General features: G+C 33.6%; 1 protein-coding gene and 1 long non-coding RNA gene across 3 annotated transcripts in view; one reads left to right on the forward strand and one right to left on the reverse strand.

Moving 5' to 3' along the window:
* LOC124445455 (DNA polymerase delta subunit 2-like) overlaps nucleotides 1-24,097 on the reverse strand; it is a 93,136-nt gene that overhangs the window by 19,412 nt on the left and 49,627 nt on the right. For both annotated transcript variants that reach the window (XM_046996179.1, XM_046996180.1), the window contains exons 7-9: nucleotides 12,329-12,409; nucleotides 7,804-7,961; nucleotides 5,728-5,855 (exon numbers count right to left, since the gene is read on the reverse strand). In XM_046996179.1, coding sequence (XP_046852135.1) covers nucleotides 5,728-5,855; nucleotides 7,804-7,961; nucleotides 12,329-12,409 — 367 coding nt within the window. The remainder of the gene's footprint in view (nucleotides 1-5,727; nucleotides 5,856-7,803; nucleotides 7,962-12,328; nucleotides 12,410-24,097) is intronic.
* On the forward strand, nucleotides 1,161-2,093 carry LOC124445456. The gene is made up of 2 exons (XR_006948158.1): nucleotides 1,161-1,275; nucleotides 1,427-2,093. It is a non-coding gene; the product is annotated as an uncharacterized LOC124445456 (long non-coding RNA).

The raw sequence follows: 24,097 nt of genomic DNA on the forward strand, positions 1-24,097 counted from the left end.
TCTTCTGCCTTCAACTTCAATGCATTCGATGTGAATCCTGGATCACCTGGAATTATACAAAGGGTAGATGGTTGTCAGATTAGGCATTGCGATACTAAACTTTTCATGCACAAAGCAGTAAAGTAATAAGCTTTCCTTGAATAAAAATTATAAGGTAGAAGCAAATGATGGCCCAGTATTTTCTAAAGCAGTTCTTTACTTTGGTTTGGATCTATGAACGTGTTTAATATTACAATGCATATTTTATTTAGAGGGTCAAGGGTTATTAACAAACATCAAGGGTCATTAACAAACTAGCAGCATCGAGCAAACCTTTACCCATATCAAATATCTTTGTTTGTAATCTGTCAATTTTTGAAAAACAAGCTAGGGGTTGATTTCAAAATATTTTTGTTGTACTATATAAACCACATTGTTACTGAATATTGTAGGCAAGTTCAATTTCAACACAACTCTATTCTTAATTTCACATCATATTTTCTGAAATATAATATGAACAAATCCTAATCCATTTCCTGGGACAAAACAGCCTAAACTCAATACATAAGAGGAGGATTTTGTTGATTTGTTTGATGCAAGATAAGCACATCACGAAAATTTGCACAGCGTCTCACATGCATTTACGTAACAAAATGATTGGGCCAAAAGCAACATCAACAAAAGCATGACGTAGTGGTAAAAAACTTTAAGGAAATAAATGCCAACACACTGCAAATATAGTAAAACAAAATAATAAATATTGAAGACTGAACAACGATGAAAACAATTATCTTGCTTACCGGCGGTCTCATAAAACCATTGAAATGTTTCCTTTTCTTCTAATTCTTCGGCAACCGTTTATCACACACGTTTCCAGCTTGTTTTGTTGTTGAAATTGTAGAATTTGCGTTTGGAGTATCAAATACTTATATTTTTATTGTCGCATGAATACTTAAGTGTTGATTGAAATCAGGAGGGAGAAAAAGTTTCCTTAGCATGAGCGTGCGCAACTCCGCTGACATTTTCGTCCAAAAATTTGCCATTTAAGGAATGGCGGCATCCATGTTTTTGACAACATATACGGTGGCCCATAGGTGTCACGGCAAAAACAAAATTTCACGGCATAACCAAAATCACACGGCACAAGAGCAGTATTCGAAGAGACTGGGACTGATAAACATAAATAAAATATGGCGGAAAACGAAGGCGAAAGTTCTTTTGAAAGTGCGAGATTTTGTTGTATGTGTGGCACAGAGCACAAAAGCAATGCCAAATTTTGTACACAGTATGGAATAGGTAAGTTATATCTAATTTTCAAACAAAATAATTTAAAAATATGTCAACAGTGGCGTAGTCAGCATGAAAGTTTTGAACGACAGATTGGGAGCCATGCGGGCGGCTTTATCGCAATGATTGATTAATGAAATATTTCCACAAAAATTAAAAGGAAGCTCGCGGCGTGTGATTGAAGAGGAAATGATTGACTTCTTTCAAGATGTGCGAATGAGTATGGAAGACCAGAATGTAACAGGCTATGTAGAAGATCTGACATGGAGTGATGAAGATAGTCTTGGTAACATGCAAGACAACATGGAAAGGATGACTTCCCGTCTGCACATCTAACACCATCAGGAGTTTTGGGGTGGCTCACCGGACAAAAACATGCACCTATTAATGGAGAAAAGTTAAGAATCGGAGTTCATTTTGATCATGGTTGTATGTCACGTAATACCATGCATAAAATCTGTTTCTCAATCATGTAGGATCATGTGGCAGAGACATTACATTACCAGTTGAGCATATGAAAACAAGTGAAGATTTCAAGCACGTTTTCATGATTGCCTACTGTAAGGGTCAGAGTTTTGGGAAAAGATGAAACTTGTCATTCTAAATCAGTAACACCTTATCAGTAATTGATTATTATGGAATGGTTACTTTTTTGTTTGATTCACCCCAACGACACCTTTTGATTTTACTTCTTTCAAAATTATGTACTTACTAAACGCTTGTTAGTGAGGAAACATTTACTATACACTTTGTTAATTTTTATGTTAGCAGATAAATGTGATTGCTACCTACAGAAGATACTACCTACATTTTTTGTATAAACAAAATATATTAGATTAATTTGTCTTATGGCCAGTGGCTAAAGTAGAACGTTAAGTGGGAAGGGGGTGAATATTGATATATTTAGCTCTGCTTTGCTGATTTGCTTTGTTAGTGATTATAATTTCAAAACAAATCAGCAGGGGGCAGAGTTGAATATTTGAATATTCACCCCACCCCACTCCACCGAACATTCTAGCTTCGTCCCTGTCTATAGCTACATGCAGTCTGTTGAAATTGAATGTCGGCATGTATATTTATTTTGCATAGTACTGAAGAGTATTGTAAAGCTCAGTTGCCTGTTTCCAATGTCTTGGCTTGTCGAGATCACAAGATTGTAACACGTAGTTGAAATATTCTTAGAATATGTTTTCTTTTTCACTTTCCACTATGTGTGATCGAGCATAATGAGTTTCGGTAAAAGTAACCGACAGTAAAAAGTGATTGACACCATCACATTGCTCAGGTAAATAATACAATGAGTCAGGTCTGCCTTTTACAGTATCATGACGTGATTTTCTGATATAATGGGTGTTCCATTGCTCTTTCCTTTATCTAAAACCTTTTGCATCACATCCGAAAAGCACAACTAAAGACATTCCATATCTAACTCTGATGAGAGATCAACTACCCTTTGAGCCACTAGATCTTTAAAATAGTTTATCCACCAAGATGAGCACGACGTTCTGAATAGTCCCCACCACGACTCGATTCTTTTATTTCTAGGAGACGGGACATAACGATGGCTGTTAGCATCATCCCGGAAAAATGATTGAATGGCTGCCATTATTCCATTTTCAGTGCCTAAATCTGTTACCAGATCAACAGGACATCCACCAAAATGTTCAACAGCATCTAAGTAAAAACTGGCTATATCACCTGGGTGGCTGTTGGATCTAGTTCCTTTTAGCCAGAGTATCTTTCTACTCCACCCGTCAATGCAACCATGTATTGGAAATCCGAAAGGCTTCATTTTATCATAGCCGTCACAATGCCAAGCATAATTTGGGCCTGGATTTCGGTATTCCCTTCTTTTCAAGCGATGTGCTCGTCTTTGTTCAGTTCCTTCAGGACATATTTCACGCAAAATCTCCTGAACAGCTACTCTAGGTACTTGTATGCCATTAAGTCGTAGAGTGTGCCAAACTATCCTATAACCCTGAAGACTGCCATGACCATCAACAATATTTTGTATTGACTCTCTTACAGTAGTGACGTCGCATTCAACTTGCCTTCTTCCTAGACCATATTTCTTTATTCTTCTCTTTAAAATGCTAATGCTTAATTCTATGTCGTGGTATTTCTGTAAAAATCTTCTTATTTCTTAATAAGTAAAATCTCAATAAAAATAGTATCGTATTATATCTTCATCGTCAAACTCTTTATTTTCCTCAGCATCTAAGTCATCCATGTTTGAGGTCGTGAAAACATTCGCACGTACTTGAAATAGCCTTTTTGAGAGTGATATTTTTGCCGCCGTCAAAAGAACTTTCGCCTTCGTTTTCCGCCATATTTTATTTATGTTTATCAGCCCCAGTCTCTTTGAATACTGCTCTTGTGGCGTGAGATTTTGCTTGTGCCGCGAGAAGTTTTGTTTGTGCCGTGACACCTATGGGCCACCGTAAACATAGTCAATGCTTCTCTGTATTATTTGTATCATACTTCTCTATATGCTTCACTGATCTATATTAAGACTAGATATTTAATTAAAGAATTTATCTTTATTATCATCAAAAGGTTAGGCAAATTGTAATTCGGACGACATTTTGTTTACTCCGACTATTCGAACGTCGCGTATTAAATATTTCTTAGCTCATATATTTATGAAACGCAGCAACATATCAAAAATTAGACAAACGAAACTCTGGAACCTCTACTCATCAAATATAATTATTTGTCATCCTACCTGAGTAGTCGAACTTGGGCTACATACTCATACGCTTTTTTCGGATTAATATAACCCTCGCTTGGACTCAAGCTGGGGAGTTCATCGGTACTGCGGTTGCAGCCTGCATTGCAGAATATACTTTGTCTCGAGATATTATCGTAGTTCGTAATCATTCTGATGAAACGTGATTGTAAACTTTGAAAAACGTTTGTGAATTGTTGCCAAAATTTCGATAACCTTAATAATACAGTAATTCAGCACTACAGGATAGCTATTGTGGATATTTATTATGGGCGACGAGTGGGCTATTATTAAATCATTACTTTTTAATGACAAGAATATAGAGAAAAAATTGTAAACTCATCTAGCCTTTAGATTTAAGTTCACGAACAACGCCTTTTGCTGTGCTTTTTGAATCACTTTGGCGACGTAGGTTCCAACATTCCATATTATATTGCATTTTGGCTTCCCAATTTCTAATCTTGAAAAATTGCTGAGCACTAATAGCTAATTCATGCAAGTGTACGACACCTGTTTTGCCCAGCACACACTTAACCTATTTCTAGTCAAGTGAGGTAGAAGTAAATACAGGATTCTTAAAGTTCCCTAAGTTCGCCCTTAGCAGAAAATTCTGCTTTGTTTAAGCAACAATTATTCATATGTAGCACTGCCACGATTTATGTTAAAATTTCAATTGCATGCATTTACAGATAGAACTGACAGAATAAAATTACGTTTGCTTTTCAAAGATATTTTAGTATCCAGGAGCCACATTAACAATACGTTAATAAAGATGAAGCAAATCAGGAAAATAAAAAAAGAACAGGATTATTCCCAGATAAAACAAAAAGTCTTTCGAAGACGTTTTGAGCGAGCGTACTTTAAAAGCAGACACAGGCTTTGCAGACACCCGTAAGCTGGCAAAGCAATAGAGCCCATTCTGAGACTTTAGTTTGGTGTTCCTTGTTAAAAGGAACAATGTGACAAAAAAAACCCAACAAAAAACAAGTGCATGCAACTAGTAATAATTGCACATAACAAGTATATTTATAAAATAAGGGAGTTATATGAAAGTGTATAAATTGACACTAAACAAACAGCAACAGGCAAGAAAACATTACAAGGAATATTATTAAAGTAAATATTCACGGGCACCGTAAAGAGTTGGTAAAGTGTAGTTGTATAATTGCGTATTCAAAAAGAAAGAAGAGGTCAGATAATGGCTCATTTTAATAGACTAAAATCTGCATCATAAATGCAAACGTGATGTAAAGAAGAAAACTCACAATCCAGAGCAAAAAGGAACAGCATTCATTCCAAACAATCGGGGCTACGACATTTACCGAGAAGACGGTAACAAATCGTGACTGAGTAATGAAGTTAGTAAGTGAATAACGTGACGACGAGATAAAACTACAGATATGACAGAGCGCCATCTTATGATTTTGGAAAGCAAAATTTATAGAATTTCGCCCAGTGACGTACTGATCGTTGAAACGGATAAAAAATTGCGAGATTTGGGCATTAGCAGTAGTTACAGAAACATTCAAAGGAAAAGACGCCGTAAAGAGAGTTGTTGAGTAAAGTCAAGACAACTTAAACGTTGACTGAGAGATCAGGTTAACATTAATAATTCAAGCATAAGTGACATTTGCCAAAATTTGACATAAATATAAAAAACTAAGATACTGGTTGACGTTGGTGTGAGAAACATTGTCAGCGAGAGGCTGCAATGCATGATCATTTCGACTTACCGAGAGTGTCTGGGGCGGAAGGAGCAATATGAGCGCCATCCAGAGTTAACTTGGCAATGTCAATTCTTTTAGCATGATCAGAAAATCGGAATATATCATTAACATTCCGACCATCAGTGCAGAGAATTCTGGAACAGAGAAAGTAAAATGTAGTTAGAGAGCCTTCAAAGAGAGTTTATACTTCACAATTAGAAATATGCCGCTAGATTGCTAAGCGCAAAAGGTTTGAATAAGCCTTTAGTGGAAATTAGACAGTTCGATTTCCAATGCTTCCTCTGGCAGTAACTTTGTCACAATATAACAATAATTTTTAAGTTGGCAAGGAAATTTTCTTTCGGAGAAGCAAATCAACATAACGAAATCAACATAGCAAATCAACATAGCGAATCGGAGAAGCAAATCAACATAGCAAAAAAATGACACAAATACAATGCAATTGGGATAAATATGGCAAATATTGTCCAAGCAAAACAGGTTTGAAAAAATTTGCAAAAAAATAAGGTCAACATATTGTTACCATGAAAAGAAACTTGAACTATAAGATTCTAAAGTAAAGTAAATGGTTTGAACCCGGGAGTATCGTTATATGTTTGTAAATGATGATCGTCCAGGTTAATAAAGTCCTGAGAAGGACTGTTTTTGTTGTTGTTGACTGACGTTTCGACAACCTTAGCGGTAGTCATCTTCAGAGTCAAAAGTCTTCTCAGGACTTTATTAACCTGGACGATCATCATTTACAAACAAACATATAAAGATTCTAAAGTGTTGTAAACTGTTTCCATGAAAGATATTAAGTCTAGAGAAGCATATGGACTGAACCTAAGGCTAATAGAGCGAATTTTTTCAACATGCTAGAAAATTTTTAGAATCTAATTTTGGAAAAAAAAGATAAATTTATATATTAAAATTTATAGAGCTATAAATTTTTAACTCTTTTATAAATATTAGCGGTTATGTTAGTAATATGTGTAGCTCCAATAGTCAATTATAATGGACGGTAAAAAATATGAATACCAAATCAGTAGTGTGGCAAAACGATGACAAAAACGTGATGTGCTTGTTGTGCTTGTAACGATTCTCACTATCCCAACTTGATGAAAAAGAATCATAAGTTCTCAGCGCCAAAGCACTCGCAAGAAAAATGTTTGCGTTGGATCAAATATTTGCGTGTCATCGTGAAGATGACTTCATATGCTGAAAAGACAGCTACAATTCCCATTTGCATTTGGAATGCATACATTTTAAACATTGTTTTTAGCGAGCTCTTTGGCGTTGGGAACAAATACAAATATAATTAATCACTATTTTCATACTATTTCTTAAAGTTTGGACAGCAAGAAATTCTTGCCAAGAATTGCCTTTATAAGTACCTCAAGCACATTGCTTTTTTACCACCGGTGGTCTACACAAATCAGACCCTGATTACACTATATCGGATTGTTTTCCTATCTGATAAAAAATAAATACTTATGCGTTCACGCTACATGGTCACTTATCTTTTTACAATGCATCTGATTTTTGGGTAACGGATATTTTGGGTTCGTCTCTTGCGCCAAAATTACAAAACATGTCGCCAGGACACAAAACGTGCAAGCCGTGGACAGACTCTGAGATAGAGCTACTTCTCCAAGCAGTTTTGTAGTTTCGGGCGTGATAAAAGTCAAACTTTGCAGTTTCAATCAATTCAAAGTTTTCATCTGATTGCACTTTGTAGACTAGCTACGCCGTCACACAGCTAACGCAGTGCTTTCATGTCACTTCAAGATCATTCACAGGAACTATTTATATCACTTACAAACTCTCTGTTATTTATAACCGACTTAAAAGGATGTATCATAAAACTGCCAAAAGAACACATAAATAATCGAAATTATTCAATTTAAAACAGTCCACGCCGTATAATATATAGTAGAGCTCTGTCAATGTACGCAATGTTTACAGTTCGTACCACGTGACATGCGAAAATACTCACGTGTGTGCTAGAATAATATAACGAAAGAATAACATAAGTTCTTTAAAGCTGAAAGCTTAGAAAAATGGAAAATGTTTCATATTTCTTAAATCTAACATACGCACCTCACTCCAGCTACCGAAGCTTCGTAAGGATTGGTAACATTATTGAAAGTTGAGAAAGCCGATGCTCTAGGAAACATACAAGAATGTAAAGGTTGTTGTGGCCACTGGTAATTGCAGGGATCGTTCTCTCCAGGCATAATATCGACTGGTGAAGAAGACTATAAAAATAAAGAAAAAGCAAATAGTTTCGTAAAATTTTTAGTTCAACAGAACCATATCGAAAAATCGACAAAATCTTACTTCCTTTTTTCAAAATCAAAACTACAATGGTTATAAGCCAAATTGCTATAAATCCGGATTTCGTTGTTAAGGTTAGCAGAAAGACAAGATCTCGCAAAAATGAAAACTTTTTCGCCCACCCGGAATTAGACAACCATCTGTATGGTCCGTATGCGATTATAGATGTATAGAGACACTCAACTATTATTCTAAACATAAACTCTTTTCCCAAATTTCATTAGTAAAACATGCTGCAAATCTGGATGGTATGTGGATGTCGAAATAAAGCAGGAAAGGAAACATTTCACGACACCAGTAAGGAAAATACTATTGCATATTATTGAAAGTGTCCAGTATTTTGTTTAACAATTCTTATAAAGTTACTAAATGCATTTTCCCAAGGTTTTAACAATGTTTTTTAATTTTCAGTGATGCTTGTTCTGTCTTATTTTTTATACTCCATCGCATCAAAGCAGATAATTCAATCGAGATTATGCTTATCTTGCATTAAGCTTAACACTCCTATTTTGAATTGAATTTACGCGAAAGTTGAAAATTTAAGGCAGGATTTGTTCAAAATAGCATTTCAAATAGCATCTCCATACTTTGTGACAAATTTATTTTTCGCAGAGTGACTGCAAACATCAAAACTATATTTGCTGCATGTAAAAGCACGCAGATTTAACAGAAATGGTGTATATATGTCAATTCCTTCAAATCTGCGTGAAACCATAATAAATATAAAGCCATCTGTGAGTGGTTCATTTACCTACAAATTGTATCATAAGAGGACTGTCATGGCCCATGTTTAGTTCTAAATTCAAATTAGAGCAATCAATAAAATAAGGAATCTATTTTTATGTTAATGATATACATAAAATAAATTCTTAAATCAAGACCGATTCCGAGACTTTTTTTGGCGTCCGCCGACAATTAAAGCCGTGATTGAGATAGCCGCTTCAGTCATCATACGTAGAACTCAATAAGATAACCCGCAGATTCGGATCACATATCAGAAATGCATTTAAAGTGTTTATGCGACGAATTTTATCCTCCCTTTTTATTAGCTAAATTGAAAAACGGTGTTTCAGTGATCGCATTCCTGCAGCTGCAGTTATAATTTAAGTTGGATTTGTTAAAGTGATTTTATGAACGTTCAAAGTCACGATTTTCAGCAATTTGCTTACGAACTTTTTCATCGGTATGTTAGTGAAATTTTGACGTAGATAGTTGAACACATATATCAACATGGCGTATACTACTAGTAATCTTCATAAGAAACGCGGAGTAAAACGCTGTGTTGCTGGCGGACCTAATCAAGTCAGTTGTGCCAATGGTTCGAAAACCGAAGAAAATCAATTCATCTGTTTCCAAACAAAGAAACAGAGCCGCAAAAACGAAGAAAATGGGTAAAGTTTGTGCAAAAACATCGAGAACGCTTTGAGGCTTCCTCTACCTCGTTTCTATGTTCTGCACATTATTGAGGATTCTTGTTTTGACCTTAATTTCAGCGTGCAAGTCAAACTCAAAAGAACGTTGAACTCAAAACACTGTGGTACATATAGTACCACAAAAATATATTGAAATCAACCCCCAGCTTGTTTTGCACAAATCGACAGATTGCAAGCAGGAATGATATTTAATATGGGTAAAGGTTTGCTCGATGCTGCTAGTTCGTTAATAATTCTTGCTGTTTCTGTAAATAAAGTATGCATTGTAATAGTAAAAAATGTTCATAAATCAAAACCAAAGTAAAAAACTGCTTTGGACAATACTAAGCCAGCATTTGCTTCTACCTTAAAATTTTTATTGAAGAAAAGCTTATTACTCTGTGCATGAAAAGTTAAGTATAGCAATGCCTCATCTGACAAACATTCACTCTTGGTATGATTACAGGTAATCCAAGACTTGCATTGATGCATGTTTGCAATGAAGTTGAAGGAAGAAGAAGCAAAAATAGATGGAAAAAACTTGCATATATCTGATAAAGATTAAGTGGAAATAAATAAAATGATTAAACAAATTAAATGGAAAACCATAAATAATTTTAAATTGCATTGTGTAAAGATGAACCTGTACAAATAGCCCTGGCAAAGTCTCTTTGTTGATTTTAAGTCATTTGAACAAATTTTTTGTCCAAACTTGATTCTTAACATGTTACAAAATGCCAAAACATTACACGTAATGCACAATTATATTCATAAAACTTGGGAAATATCTTCATTGAAAGTATATAATCTAAACAATTTTGCTCTTATGCAGCAAGAAATAATGTTATGTCAAAGAAGGTAATATGCTACAATTTCAAAAGTGATAATTTCTCACAAAAAATGCAGTATTGCTCAGCATTTGGTCCTGAGTTGAGGTGAACATTTCTCCATACTATTGTAATAGCTGCCAAAGTATCATTCTGGCTTCGGCTACCGTACACCAGCCAGTATCCTAGCAATTGGCCAGCACTTGCAAGCAAAGTTGACTCAAAATTTAATGACAACAAACTTCATCAAGATATATCTAGCAGTTTACATGCTGTAGCTGTAGGGTTAAACCACAATTTTTTCCGACTTAATCGATCAAGATAGTTGCATTAAACTGTGTGGGAACACCGTGTCATTCCGTGAGAGTTTACAGATGACTTGCTTAGTTTGCGTTTGGCTGCGATGAAGCGGATAGGTCGAGTGCTTTTGCGCAACACTAACAACACGGTAAAATGCCGTCTAGTGTTATTTTTGAGTTAAATTGTCATTTAACCATAACAAAAATTTTTTACCGTAGATAATCTTCGTATTAATGAGTGCATTATATAAACGCTAGAGCATATCTTCATTATTTAGGTTCTGTAAGTTATTTTTTCCTAGTCGTATTTTGTATTGAAACAGCATTCAAAGATTCAGGAGGGAGCGAATAATAAAAATAATTTTTCAAGTGGAAGTTTTTCACCCAAAATTTCGTTTTGGCATCCATGTTTTTGACAACAGTTCCCAGGCCCCCTTGTATATCCAAATAGTTTAATAGAAATCAATGGTTATGATGCTTAGAACGATAAGCACGTCCATTTCTGTCTCTCAACAATGACCCAGCGTTTTCAAGAACAATCTCATGGAGTAAAGGCTCAAATTTCGCATGTTGTGTTACGCACGATATTTTCTCAATGCAGCCATTGAAAGTCATTTTTTGTAAAGCAGGCCCTATTTCCTTACAACACTTGTACTCTAATGCTCCTTCTAACAATTTGGTATAAAAGCATTGACAATTACACCTAAAACGTGGGACCATTGTGAGTTATAAATTGACTTTAGGTATATTATGAATAGGAGAAAACAGGAAGTAATGGAGCATGTGTGGAACACAATAACTCACCATTCATTGAGTGGAATTATACCGTCACTTCATTCCTCTAATGTTGATTTTATAAGGATCGTCTGGAGTGCGTACTTCATCACCAGCTTCTGCGAACGTACGCCAAGGTATTTGATTGCTCGAGATAACCCACGGATTCCGAGCTCGAATCAGAAACAGATTCAGACATCAATTGCGAATTGTCTGAGAAATGATTTGAAGCCATAAGTCTTCAGAATAATTTTTCTTGTTAGTTTTGTTGTATTTTATCGAAATTTGTGTACTTATTTGTTTGTAAAACAAGAAAATTAACCATTACATCACCTACGATAATATAATACTATATTGACGGAAAAAGACGTGTTCTAATATCTAAGCCACAAGTGTCAATATGGCGTCGTTAAAAGTTCGCAAATAGTGCCCAAATTCAGAGGCAAAATTAATGAAATTATTTTTATCAGTTTAAGTCCATCGACATGTTATAGTCCTTCAAATAGTCCAAACTTTCAATGCAACTAATAAAAAAGGGGGGCTAAAATTCGTCGTAGAAACTAGTTTTTAAAATATCAAATGCAAATTATCTGAGTACTGTTTGCGATATTTAATAAAAAATAATGTACTTATTTGTTTAAAAAAACGACCACAAAATAACCTATAATCAGAAACAGACGTGTTCAACTATCTATGTCCAAAGTTTCAAAATGAAGTCGTACAAAGTACGCAAATAGTAACCAGCTTCGGAGGCAAAATTAACGAGCCTTTATTTGGTTGTGTAAGTTCATCGACATGTCATACAGTTCTTCAAATAATGTAATTTTCAAGTTTTTGTAATAGGAAATGGGGACTAAAATTCGTAATATAAAATTATGGACGCACGCTGCCACAAGTTGAATGCAGCGCTTATAAATGACTCTTTAAAACTCAACACTCCATACAAAAATAACAAAGCACAGCAAATTTTATTTACCGCCAACTGTGATAAACATTCGTCCAAATGCATCATGGCTTCAACACTATCAGCTTTTGTGTTACGAGTCAAGTATTTCGCCTGAAAGATAATCAGAAACAAGAAATTAATAGAAATAGATATCGAAACTGTTCATGTCATTAAGATAGAAACTAAAAGGGTTTTACATGGTATTAGTTCAATTGTATAATATACTCAGGCGCGAGAACGCTACTTGGGAGTGGCGGTGGTGTATTTTTATACGTATATTCAATGGTGCAAGACTGATTTCTTTTGAAAGTGAAGTGCTTTTTCAATAAATCAGTCGGACACAACTAAATATATGAATATACTCCGCCACCCAATTAGCGTTCAAGCGTTAACCCTGAATATTCGCACATCGAAACAGGCTATAAAAGGAATGAAAAATGTTGCTAGATTTAATATAAGAGCATTAAAAAGTTGCAAAAGTTCATTACAACACAGGGCGTAACAAAAAAAAATTGCAGGAGGAAAGCAGCTACATTAGTCGGTGCTAGTTGTTAAATTGTGTTGAATGAGACTTATGTCACATAGTTAGTGGGGTCATTTACAATGGTTTCATGGACGTTCACAGGGAAGGTTTATTTTTCCGTACTATTGTCTTCTTACAAGGTTAATTAACAAATTTAGCTCCAATGCCAGTCTCAAATGTGTGGGCAAAATGTTTTGAGGGTCTAAACCCAAAATTGCTGCCACTGGCCAAACTGGAAGCTATATTTCGAATTGTTCGGCATATTATGCTGAAAATTTAAACAGTCTTTTGTATTCTTTGGGACAAGTATATCAAATGATATCGTTTTGATGTCTTTTTAATCGTCTAACTTATTGTTCATAGCGCATTTGTAAACACAAATTGACATCTTTCAGCTTTATAATATGCTAATAAAAACTTTCTAACATCAAAGATAAGTCTTATTGAGAATAGTGTTAGGAACATGTTGTTTAATTTTATCACCCACCGTTGGGATGTCCTACCAACGTAACGAGCATCGCCCTGGTGCATTTGAATTCATAAATAACAGAACTTGTGGAGAAAGCAGGCATGGCATCTTTAGGTGTCGGTGTCTCCCAGTTGCATCAAAGGTGTGCGAACGGATCGTTTTAAATAAACTCTCTGGTTACCTTTCAGACCACAACCGCTTAACCCACCATCAGAATGGAAACAAGAAATTACATTCCACCGAAACTCTTAACATCTACATTACAGATAATATACTGGAAGCTATGGACAACAAAAAGATTACTGTTCTGATTTTGTTAGATCTCTCAAAAGCATTTGATAGTATAAACCACCAACGATTATTAAAGAAATTAATATCCGTTGGCGCATCACCTGCCACCGTTAAGTGGTTTGAGAGCTATCTGTCACACCGCACCCAAACCCTTCGCATTGGTTCTACTTTGTCTGACCCGCTAACCATCAGTCACGGAGTCCCCCAAGGAGCCATCCTTTCACCATTACTGTTTTGCATCTATACTAACGACATGCCAAACACGTCTTTAACCTGCGAAATCGAATCCTACGTAGACCACTCGAAAATCTTCAGATCTTTCCACATTCCAGAGTCCGAAACAGCAATGCTGGAAATAGAGGAAGATCTCCATAGAGTCGCAGTTTGGTGCTGTGAAAACCACCTTCTTATCAATCCAGAAAAAAAAATTTCTCTTGCTCGGCACGCGACAACTTATGAACAGACTACCAGCACAACCATCCCTGTCCTTCCTGGGTAAAACCTTAACTCCCGTGAGCTCAGCCAAAGACTTAGGTTTGACGTTGGATTCTCATCTATCGTATGATGATCATATCTCCAGCTAGCGTCTTCATGTCTGTCCAAGTTAATGCAAATAAACCGTGTAAGACAAAGTTTTGACCAAACCACACTCCTTAGAATCATGTCTGCCTTAGTTTCAGCAAAATGTTTTATTGCTCGACCGTGTGGTCGAATATCACCAACAAAAATATAACAAAACTTCAACTGTTGCAGAACTTTGCCTGTAAAATCGTTACGGGCACCAGGAAATATGACCATGTTCCGCCACTCTACAAACATGTAACGATACTCCCGGGTTCAAACCATTTACTTTATTAAAACTTAAAATTCGCAGTTATCAACAAATGAAAAGGAATGTTAAGAACTTATGATGAAAACTTACTAAGAACCGGTTCAAGTAATATTATAGCTCTTTAGCCAACTTATTTTGTGCAAAGTTTATCATTAAGAGAATAGGACGCAGCGGTGTGTCCTGCTTGTGTGTTTTTGGCAGTCCGTAAATTCTTGGTCGTTCTGATCCAATTGGACAGATATTTTTGTAAAATTCTAGGGTGATTTGGTTTTATGCTTTTAAGTCATGCAGCCCCCTGCGCCTGGATCATCACGTTGTAGTCGTGCAAGGGCTTAAGTACTTCACTGAAGGAAAACTAAGAATGATCCAAACCCGGTCTCCGAACTTCGATGTCGAACTCTCGGAACCACACCTCCAAACTCTGCTGGCTTGATGGGACACAAGCTGGCTTGATGAGGCGCACATGGAGGTGTGACTATCATACGAAACTACTAAAGTAAATGGTTCGAACCCGGGAGTATCGTTATATGTTTGTAAATGATGATCGTCCAGGTTAATAAAGTCCTGAGAAGGAGATTTTGATGACGTTGGTAGTCATCTTCAGAGTCAAATGAGTAAACGTCAGATTTGTTGTCAACGTCATTGTATTCATTGTGGATTAGTGTGAAAAATATTTTATTTTGTTGTGATGTGTGATTTAGGTGTGACGTTTTTGTAGTGTGTTGGTGTCAATTGTGTATTGTCATTGTTAATTTGAAGTAATGTTTTAGTTGATCGTTTGTTTGTATTGAATAAGTCGTTTGTAAGGTGCCGGTAATTCTGTTCAGGTGTGTTGGTATAACTTTCTAAGTCGTTGTCTATAGTCAGTACTGTGATGCATTTGCCGAGTCAAATTGTTTTGTTTTTTGGTGTCTTATGTTTGTTCATATAGGAGGAAACTGGCAGGAACTTAAACATAAGACTTACTGAGCACAAACGAGCTACTAAGAAACAAGACAAACTAATCACATTGCCGAACATCACCGAATCACAAAGCACAACATTGACTGGGACTCGGCAAAATGCATCACTTACAGTACTGACTATAGACAACGGCTTACATTAGAAAGTTGGTATACCAACTTGGAACACACCCCTGAACAGATCACAGCAATTACCGGCACCTACAAACGACTTATTCACAATACAAACAAACGATCAACTAAAACATTACACTTCAAATTAATTCACAATGACAATACACAATTGACACCAACACACTACAACTAAAAACGTCACACCTAAATCACACATCACAACTAAAAATAAAATATTTCACTTCACACTAATCCACAATGACAATACAGATTTCCTGCACATTTCCTGTACACACAATACAATGACGTAAGAACCAGACAACAAATACGGCTAACCTGACGTTTACTCCTCATTTGACTCTGAAGATGACTACCGCTAAGGTTGTCGAAACGTCAGTCAACAACATCAAAAACAGTCCTTCTCAGGACTTTATTAACCTGGACGATCATCATTTACAAACATATACGAAACTACTACTAGTCACGCAGCAATGCTTGTAAATTCTTTTCTATTTAATAATACACATGAAAATTTTCTCAATTCTGATTGGTTAAAAGTAGTGCAATTTTTCCTAAATACCAGTAAAAAATGCGAAACACCGGTGCAAAAAAAGTGAAACACCAGTGCAAAAAAGCGAAACACCAGTGCAAAAAAGCAAAACACCAGTGCTGATTTCTCTTTAAAACTGCTCCTGATTGGTTAGTCAAACAAAGAAGAGCCAATCAAAATAAAACATTTCAAAGGCGGGAATCTTACATTAATGTAAAGAAAGCAATTACAATGGCTGGCGTAAGTTTTAAGTAGATTTTCTTTGGCGAACAAGTTTGAAGTTCACCGTTTTAAAGATGTTTCTGGACACAAATATGAACACTGGTAAAAGTAGACACCTTGTTCAAACGGTGTGTGTGGAAGCTATGGTGTTGTGAAGAGTAATATCCGACAATATTGAAATATACTAGCCGGTCGATATTAATAACTAGCCGGCTGAATTGTACGTACGCTGAAGTTAAAAATCAACAGAATTGAGAAATTTTTTCACGTATATTATTAATATGTAATAGCATGGTTTCTCGTGCAATTTGGAAAACATCCACTCGTGAGTTTTTCAAAGAGTTAAAATTGCACTCGTCCTTCGAACTCGCGCTATTTTGACAATCTTTGAAAAACTCACTAGTGCATGTTTTTCCCAAATTGCACTCGAAACCATGCTAGTACATATACGAAGCTTTTCGATCATGTGCTTCAATGTTTCCTATTAAGCAGAACTTATCCGTATCACTTAAAATTTTTATAATCTTAGCATTATAATGAACTTTATAAAGAATCACAAACCCAGATCCTTTGTCTGGTTTACAAATTAATATACATCCTTATTTTTGTAAAAAACTATTTTCACTCGACGCCGAAGGACGCTTTTGAAACCTCGTGAAAATATTTTTTCCGTACGAACCTCCCAACCGGTAAATAACAAGTATATACTCACATTGTATTTTATGCAAATTTTCGACAATGCATAAAATTAATTTGAAGTGATGTAATAAAACTTGGTGTGAAATGCATCAACGCGAAAAATCCAATTTTCGAAGATCTCGCGGTGGACAGCGCGTGCACCAAATTGCTCGAAATAATAATAGCTTGTGTTAGTGCAGCACAATACATATTTTGACTCAGTATAATTAAAATGTTTTATTAATGATTTTTTTTGTGCGGAAGGCCTGTTTCGATGAACTTTTATTAACAGCTTTTTCATTAATAAATCTTGCAGTTATAAAAAATTCTGCCAGCTCAGACACGTAGCCAGACGACGATGGGTGGAGGGGGAGGAGGAAAGATTCATATATGCATGATATGCCATATTAGTTTATTTTGAAAACCATTGTTTTTACGGGTTATAAAATGGATATATAAATATTGGACCAACCCCCAATTATCGTACTGGCTACGTACCTGTATCAGCCGTGCCAAATAACTTTAATCACAAAAAGTAATTAATTGTTCATCTTTTGTTGTAAGCTACTAAAGCCTTGCTGTTCAGTTTCGTCTTGATTTGCTTGTTGTTAAAGCCATGGAAACCCTTATCATAGTATAGGTATAGTTCACAGTAGGTCCTCTTCGTGTGCAACTGCCTGCTGTATATTTAATTAGATTACTGGCTGCCATTCCTATTGGTAAGCGTAGGACGAAAAATTTGAATAGAATAGCTTCATGGTATATTCTCTATAATGCAGTCTTATTTTTTTCATTATCTCTTGGTCAACTTGGACGATCTGTGTAAAAATTTTCTCCGCAAATTTTGGTTTTTACGTGTGGACCAAATCAAGCCGAATCACAAAGCATGTGGAGCTTCTTCCAAAAAATTTGCAAAAATACAGAATTCCTTTGAGGTATTTCGGCTTACACAAATACTTCTTGAAAATTGGAGTAAATTTCATAGACTTGTTAGTTTTATTTCAGTTATGTGATAACGTTTAGAAATGTCAGTAGTATAGTACATGGGGGTTCGAGAGCACAGAAAGTGCTCTCATATCCCCCATGTACTATACTACTTTTAACCTTGGGTAAAAACTGTCTTTAACAAACAATTGTTTCAAAGGGGGGTAAAAATCTCGAGGTTACAATCTATCGTTTAAAAATATGGAATCTATATGTTTTTGAAATATATAGGTGCGTTTAAATTTTAAAAACCGTCTTTAAGAATTAATTGTTAAGAAAGCATCGGTTCGGAGGAAATTCGGCAGCGCAAATTTTAGCGTAGCTAAAATTGAGCAGGGGAATGGAATTTCCGAGAATTCTGGAACCCAGGTGGGGAAAATTTTCACGAAGTGAAAATTCGGGGTTCCCCCGTACATTCGATGAATATTCGAAGAATATTCGAGAATAACAGAGGCTTAAAAAATGCTCTTCAAAAATTAATTGTTAAGAAAGCATCGGTTTTGAGGGGGCTCGGCAGCGCAGAGCATGATGTGAATATTACGAAGTAATATTTACTCCATGCTCGAGCAGGGGATGGAGCCCCCGATAATTCTAGGCGACGGTGGGAAAATTTTTCACGAAGTGAAAAATTGGGGTCGCCCCCCGTGGATTCGAAGAATATTCGAAGAATATTCGAGAATAACAGAGGCTTAATATATGCTCTTTTACAATCTATCGTTTAAAAATATGGAATCTATATGTTTTTTTAATTTGTCTGTCAAGCGCGTGTCTTAGTACATGTTTAACAATGGTTGCTTAATGGAGCTAGTACATTTCATCAGCGCATGTATAATAATACAATGTTTTACAAAATATGGAATCTATATGTTTTTTTAATTTGTCTGTCAAGCGTGTGTCACATGTACATGTTTAACAATGTTTTATATAATTTTTGTTAAAAGTGTTTTTACTAATTGTTTCAGGATTTTGAATCTTTTTGTATATCGCTTTTGTATTAATTACTTATCACAAACAGTTATGTGATATGTAGTCAAACATGAGGAGCAGGTATGTATGATTTTACTCTAACAGAGGCCCACGCTACATGCTTACTACACATTATAACTGTTTGTTAATATTTAGTTATTTGAACCGATATTATAATGGCCATAAGCTAATGTTGTTACACCATCATCTAATATATGTCGTTTATCATCAAAACAGCTGAGTGATACTTTATTAATTTCATAACTATTAAGTTGATGGTTTACACTTCTAATAGTTTTCATTGTATGATGCATTTGTTTGTTTTCAAATAATGTTGTTTTATAGTCTTCATGTTTTATTTCACTCTTAATAATATTTTTCTTAATTCCTTTAGCTTTTTTATCTCCTTTATTATTATCTTTAATATAACTATACATCTTACTTCTTAAACCAACAAATTCTTTAACTACTATTCCAGCAGCTTCATCTTTCATTTTACCAATAACTTTTTTATTAGTTTTATCATGATATTTATGGTATTCTGGGTAATCACTAAAATCAAATTTATCTTTATCAACCCAAAAATCTTTATAGACATCTTCAGTTTCGATTTCATATGTTAAACTATCTGTGTCTGTGAAAAGAAGTTTAGCTTTATCATCATACCGCTTTTTGATATAGTTGTAATGAAAATCATACATAAGAACTTTACTCAAATCTAAGATACACATGCCAACATATGCTGGCCTATTAAGGGTTAGTGTTTCTTTGATCTTATGCACAGCCACAAGGTTCTCATTGAAAATTTTACTACTTACATAAGTAGGTTTTGAAGTCAACTTTAATAATTTATTTTTATTAGTTACTAGTCTAACATCTACTCGTTTTCGTAAATTCTCCATAGTCTTGCCGAATACTGAATTATTCATTAATTTGAAGAAGTCTTTTTCAAAAGAATTTTTTGCATTAGTTCTTTTTTGAGTATTAAAGTCTATGTATTTTTTCAACCATGGAGATTGATTAAATTCAAGTACTCTATGTACTTTTTTTAACTTTAACCCAAGATCTAAATATAGTTGAAGATTTCTATAATGTAAAACGTATTTGTATTTATTTTTTAAAGTCGGAATCAGTTTGCTTACTAATCCTGTTGATATATTGTAATTAGAAGCAATTGTCTTACAATATTTTGACAGCATGTCGCTAGTTACTTTAACTTTTTCTGGTGCAACAGGATAATCGTTATGTAAATCATGTAGTTCTTTATTGTATTCTAAATCAACTTCTAAAATTAAACCTTTTTTACTATCTGCTTGATATTTAGCAAGGTTTATGTTGTTAATCTGTTTCTTAGTTAACCATTTAAAACCACCAGTAGGTAAGTTTTGTGACATAGCCCAACCATACAGATTATTTGCATCAAGATACATTATATATTTTGAGGGTTTATTCTTATCAAATGTTTTCATATATTTGTTATTAGCCTTACCATATCGATTAGAAATATAAGAAACACCTCCTCTCATAGCCTTTTCGATGAATTGAAACATGTCAATATCAGTCATTAGTTCTAATTTAATATCTGTCATTTTAAGCATACTATCCCACGACAACCCTGGCGATGAAAAATAGTGACATGGATCTAATTTATAGTATTCTAAGCATGTTTTCCTAAAGTTTTCAAATACATCAGCTAATAATAAAACATCTGATTTCAGATACAGGTCGTGATACTCACCCATGTTTTTTAGATTGAATGTATTCCACACTTTTTGTGCATGCTTATAAGCATCATCTGATATATTCTCAGAAGTAAGAACACTATAAAAGTCTTTTTTTAAAGGTAACTTCTCATTAAATTTTTCAAATGAATCCATATAATCATATGGATATATGCCTTTTTGAGTCATTAAATTAAATTTTTCACCTTGAAACTGCTTATAGGTATATTTAAATGAATCTTTAGGTAAATTACAAACAAGCTTTTCCAGACTAGAGCTCATAAATTGAAAACTATCAATAAAAGTAAGATGGTTACCTAAAATAAAAGCCATATACTTTTCCATGTTATTAGGTATAGCATTTATATTCATCTGAATATCTGTCATCTTTAACATAGCATCCCAAGACAACCCAGGAGATGTGAAATAGTGGCATGGGTCTAATTTATAATATTCAAGACATGTTTTTCGAAAGTTTTCAAATACATCAGCTAATAACAAAACGTCTGATTTCAGATATAGGTCGTGATACTCACCCATGTTTTTTATATTGAATGTATCCCACACTTTTTGTGCATGATGGTATTGTTCATCTGATATATTATCAGCAGTAAGAATACTATAAAAGTCTTTTTTTGAAGGTAATTTTTCATCAAACTTTTCAAAGCTATCCATATAATCATATGGGTATATACCTTTTTGAGTCATTAAATTAAATTTTTCACCTTGAAACTGCTTATAGGTATATTTAAATGAATCTTTAGGTAAATTACAAACAAGCTTTTCAAGACTAGAGCTCATAAATTGAAAACTATCAAGAAATGTTAAATGGTTTCCTAACATAAAAGCCATATACTTTTCCATATTATTAGGTATAGCATTTATATTCATATGCGTTTCTTCACCTTTTTTGTTTTTGTATGTATGCTTATTAACAATAGCTCCGATTTCTTGCATAATAAAATGGCTGTCATACCCACGCAGATTGTGAAATATTACTGGGATTTTAAATTTATCAGAGTCTATTCTAAGTTTTAAATTACAATCTTGATGTGTCGAGCCTCTGTATTTACCAGTGATATGACAATGGTCTCGAACTCGAATATCTTTGTTAGTATATTTTTTGTTACAGATATGACATTCATCAGCTTTTTTAAATTCTTCTTCATCATCAGAAGTCATTTTTAATGGTTTATTAAAGTAGGTTTTCATAATATTTTTACAATATTTAACTTCTTTTAACATAGCTTCCATAAATTTGTAAACAGCCTTTTCACCTCTATATATTTGAATTTGTTTAGTATATTTATCATCATAGCAACAAACAACTTTATACCCATAACCACAGTCAGTATGTTTTTGATAGGCTTCTGTATATGAGTTACCATTATCTTGTTGGCAACCAGATATCTTTTCTGTAATAGCTTCAAAATCAGCGTATATAACAAACGGAACAGCTTGTTGTTTATGATAGTTGTTGAAGTTCAGTATGTTATTATTTTTATCAGGCATTTTTACTGCTTGTGTACCATTTATTAATATACAGTTTTCTATATGGTTATTTAATATTTTTTCAGAACTAAAACATTGAAGGCAGCGCATACAAAAGTGTTTCCTTTCCTTATGCTTTGTATGATTATACATAAATGCATTAAAATTTTTTATTAGAATATAATGTTTGTTTTCATTATCAGTTATCAATAGTAGTTCCATATGGTCTTCAAATTTTTCTTTTGAAATGAATAATGGATATGGTTGTTTATCTTCATAACCGAAAACGTTAATGTTAATTCTGTTTTGCTTTTCGATTTTATTATAATGTTTAACAGTCACTGGAAAATCAACCCTTCATAATTAAGCTTTTAATATATTCCTTATCAGATTTTTTATTCTTTGGGGTATTATTTTGTGGGTTAATATGTCTAATATGACACCATCTAAAGCATTCATTATCTCTATTTTGATATTAATTAATCCTTTTACTATTTTTAAGTTCTTGTGGTAAATTAATGTATGAAGATCCTTGTAATGGCTTGTATTTAACAACATTAAGATAATGATTATCTATAGAACGAATAAGCCATCCAGAACCTTCTTGTGTATATTTATCAATCTTATTTAATATATTTTTTTCTGAAATTTGTAAGGATTCATTGATTTCATTAGAATTAATAATTGTTAAAGCTGGGCTGTTGAAATAAGCAATTTTTGTTAAATAACCAGCAGTACCGCCCTCTTTTATTTCAAATTTTTCAAATGTTATTTTAAGAGTTTCAATAAATTTAATCCTTTCATTGATGTTAATATTTCTTTAATATAATATGTAAGATACTTTCTAGTGTTCTGTAATTGTTTCAATGGATCTTTATTGTTAATAATGATTATTTCATATGACTTTGTAAAACCTTTAAGAGCATTGTGTGTTTCTCTTATTTTAACTCTTGGTGTTGGTATTGGTTTTTATTTTATCTGATAGCATCTGTGTATTGTTCTCATACTCTTTAATCATCTCTTTTACACTCTTTCTTGGTTTTGGGACTGGTGTTAATACTTTGATTAATTCGTTTTTCTAAGTTTATAATAACCTTTAACCTTTTTTCTTTAGCAATAACTTTTAACTGAGATACATTCATTTGTTTGATATTGGATTGTGATAGTACTTTTGTACTGGTTTGGAAATTGAAGTATTATTAACTTCAACCTTAGGCTTTGATTTAATATTATATTAATTAAATCGTCTTTAGTCAACTTTTGAAGTTTATCTTTATTCATATTAGGCATATTATATAATATAGGTTTGTCTTTAAGTACCTTTCGATTTAAATAATCTCTATTCATATATATATATATATATATATATATATTATTTTTAAGTGTCTTTAATAAATAATTAAATTCAAATAATACAAATAAATTTACTATTTAAATTTTATAAAAATAATTTAATAAACATTTGGCTATTTAACATTTTTAGTTTTATTTTTTGAATTTCTAAATGTTTTTGTTCTAAGATGTAAAGTTTTATATGCTAAACTATATGTTTTATTACATGAATCACAATGCCATGGTTTTGAGAGCATATATGATGTCCTATGTTGTTTGATTTGTTCTTTAGTATAAATTTTGGTCTTCCTCGTATTGGTTTATCTGAACACATATATACTAATACTATATATTTTATTTTTAAATAGTTATTTAATGCGTTTAAGATAAATTTTAATAATTCCATTAGCACTTGAATGATTACAATATTCATATAAATCAAATTTTATAACATAAACATCTTTATCTATATTGTTAATTTCATACTTAAAATAACAATCATCCCATCCATGATATTTATTAAACATAGCTTTAGTTATATATGTAAACTGTGGTTTATAAAAATCACTACTCATAGTATCTTTATTAGATGGTTTAAATGTATTTAGTATAATCGGTTCATAATCAATATTCATTGCACACATAATATGTAAAATTTTTTATA

Source organism: Xenia sp. Carnegie-2017, unplaced genomic scaffold, assembly GCF_021976095.1.
Source record: "Xenia sp. Carnegie-2017 unplaced genomic scaffold, XeniaSp_v1 HiC_scaffold_22, whole genome shotgun sequence".
Classification (NCBI taxonomy): Eukaryota; Metazoa; Cnidaria; class Anthozoa; order Malacalcyonacea; family Xeniidae; genus Xenia; species Xenia sp. Carnegie-2017.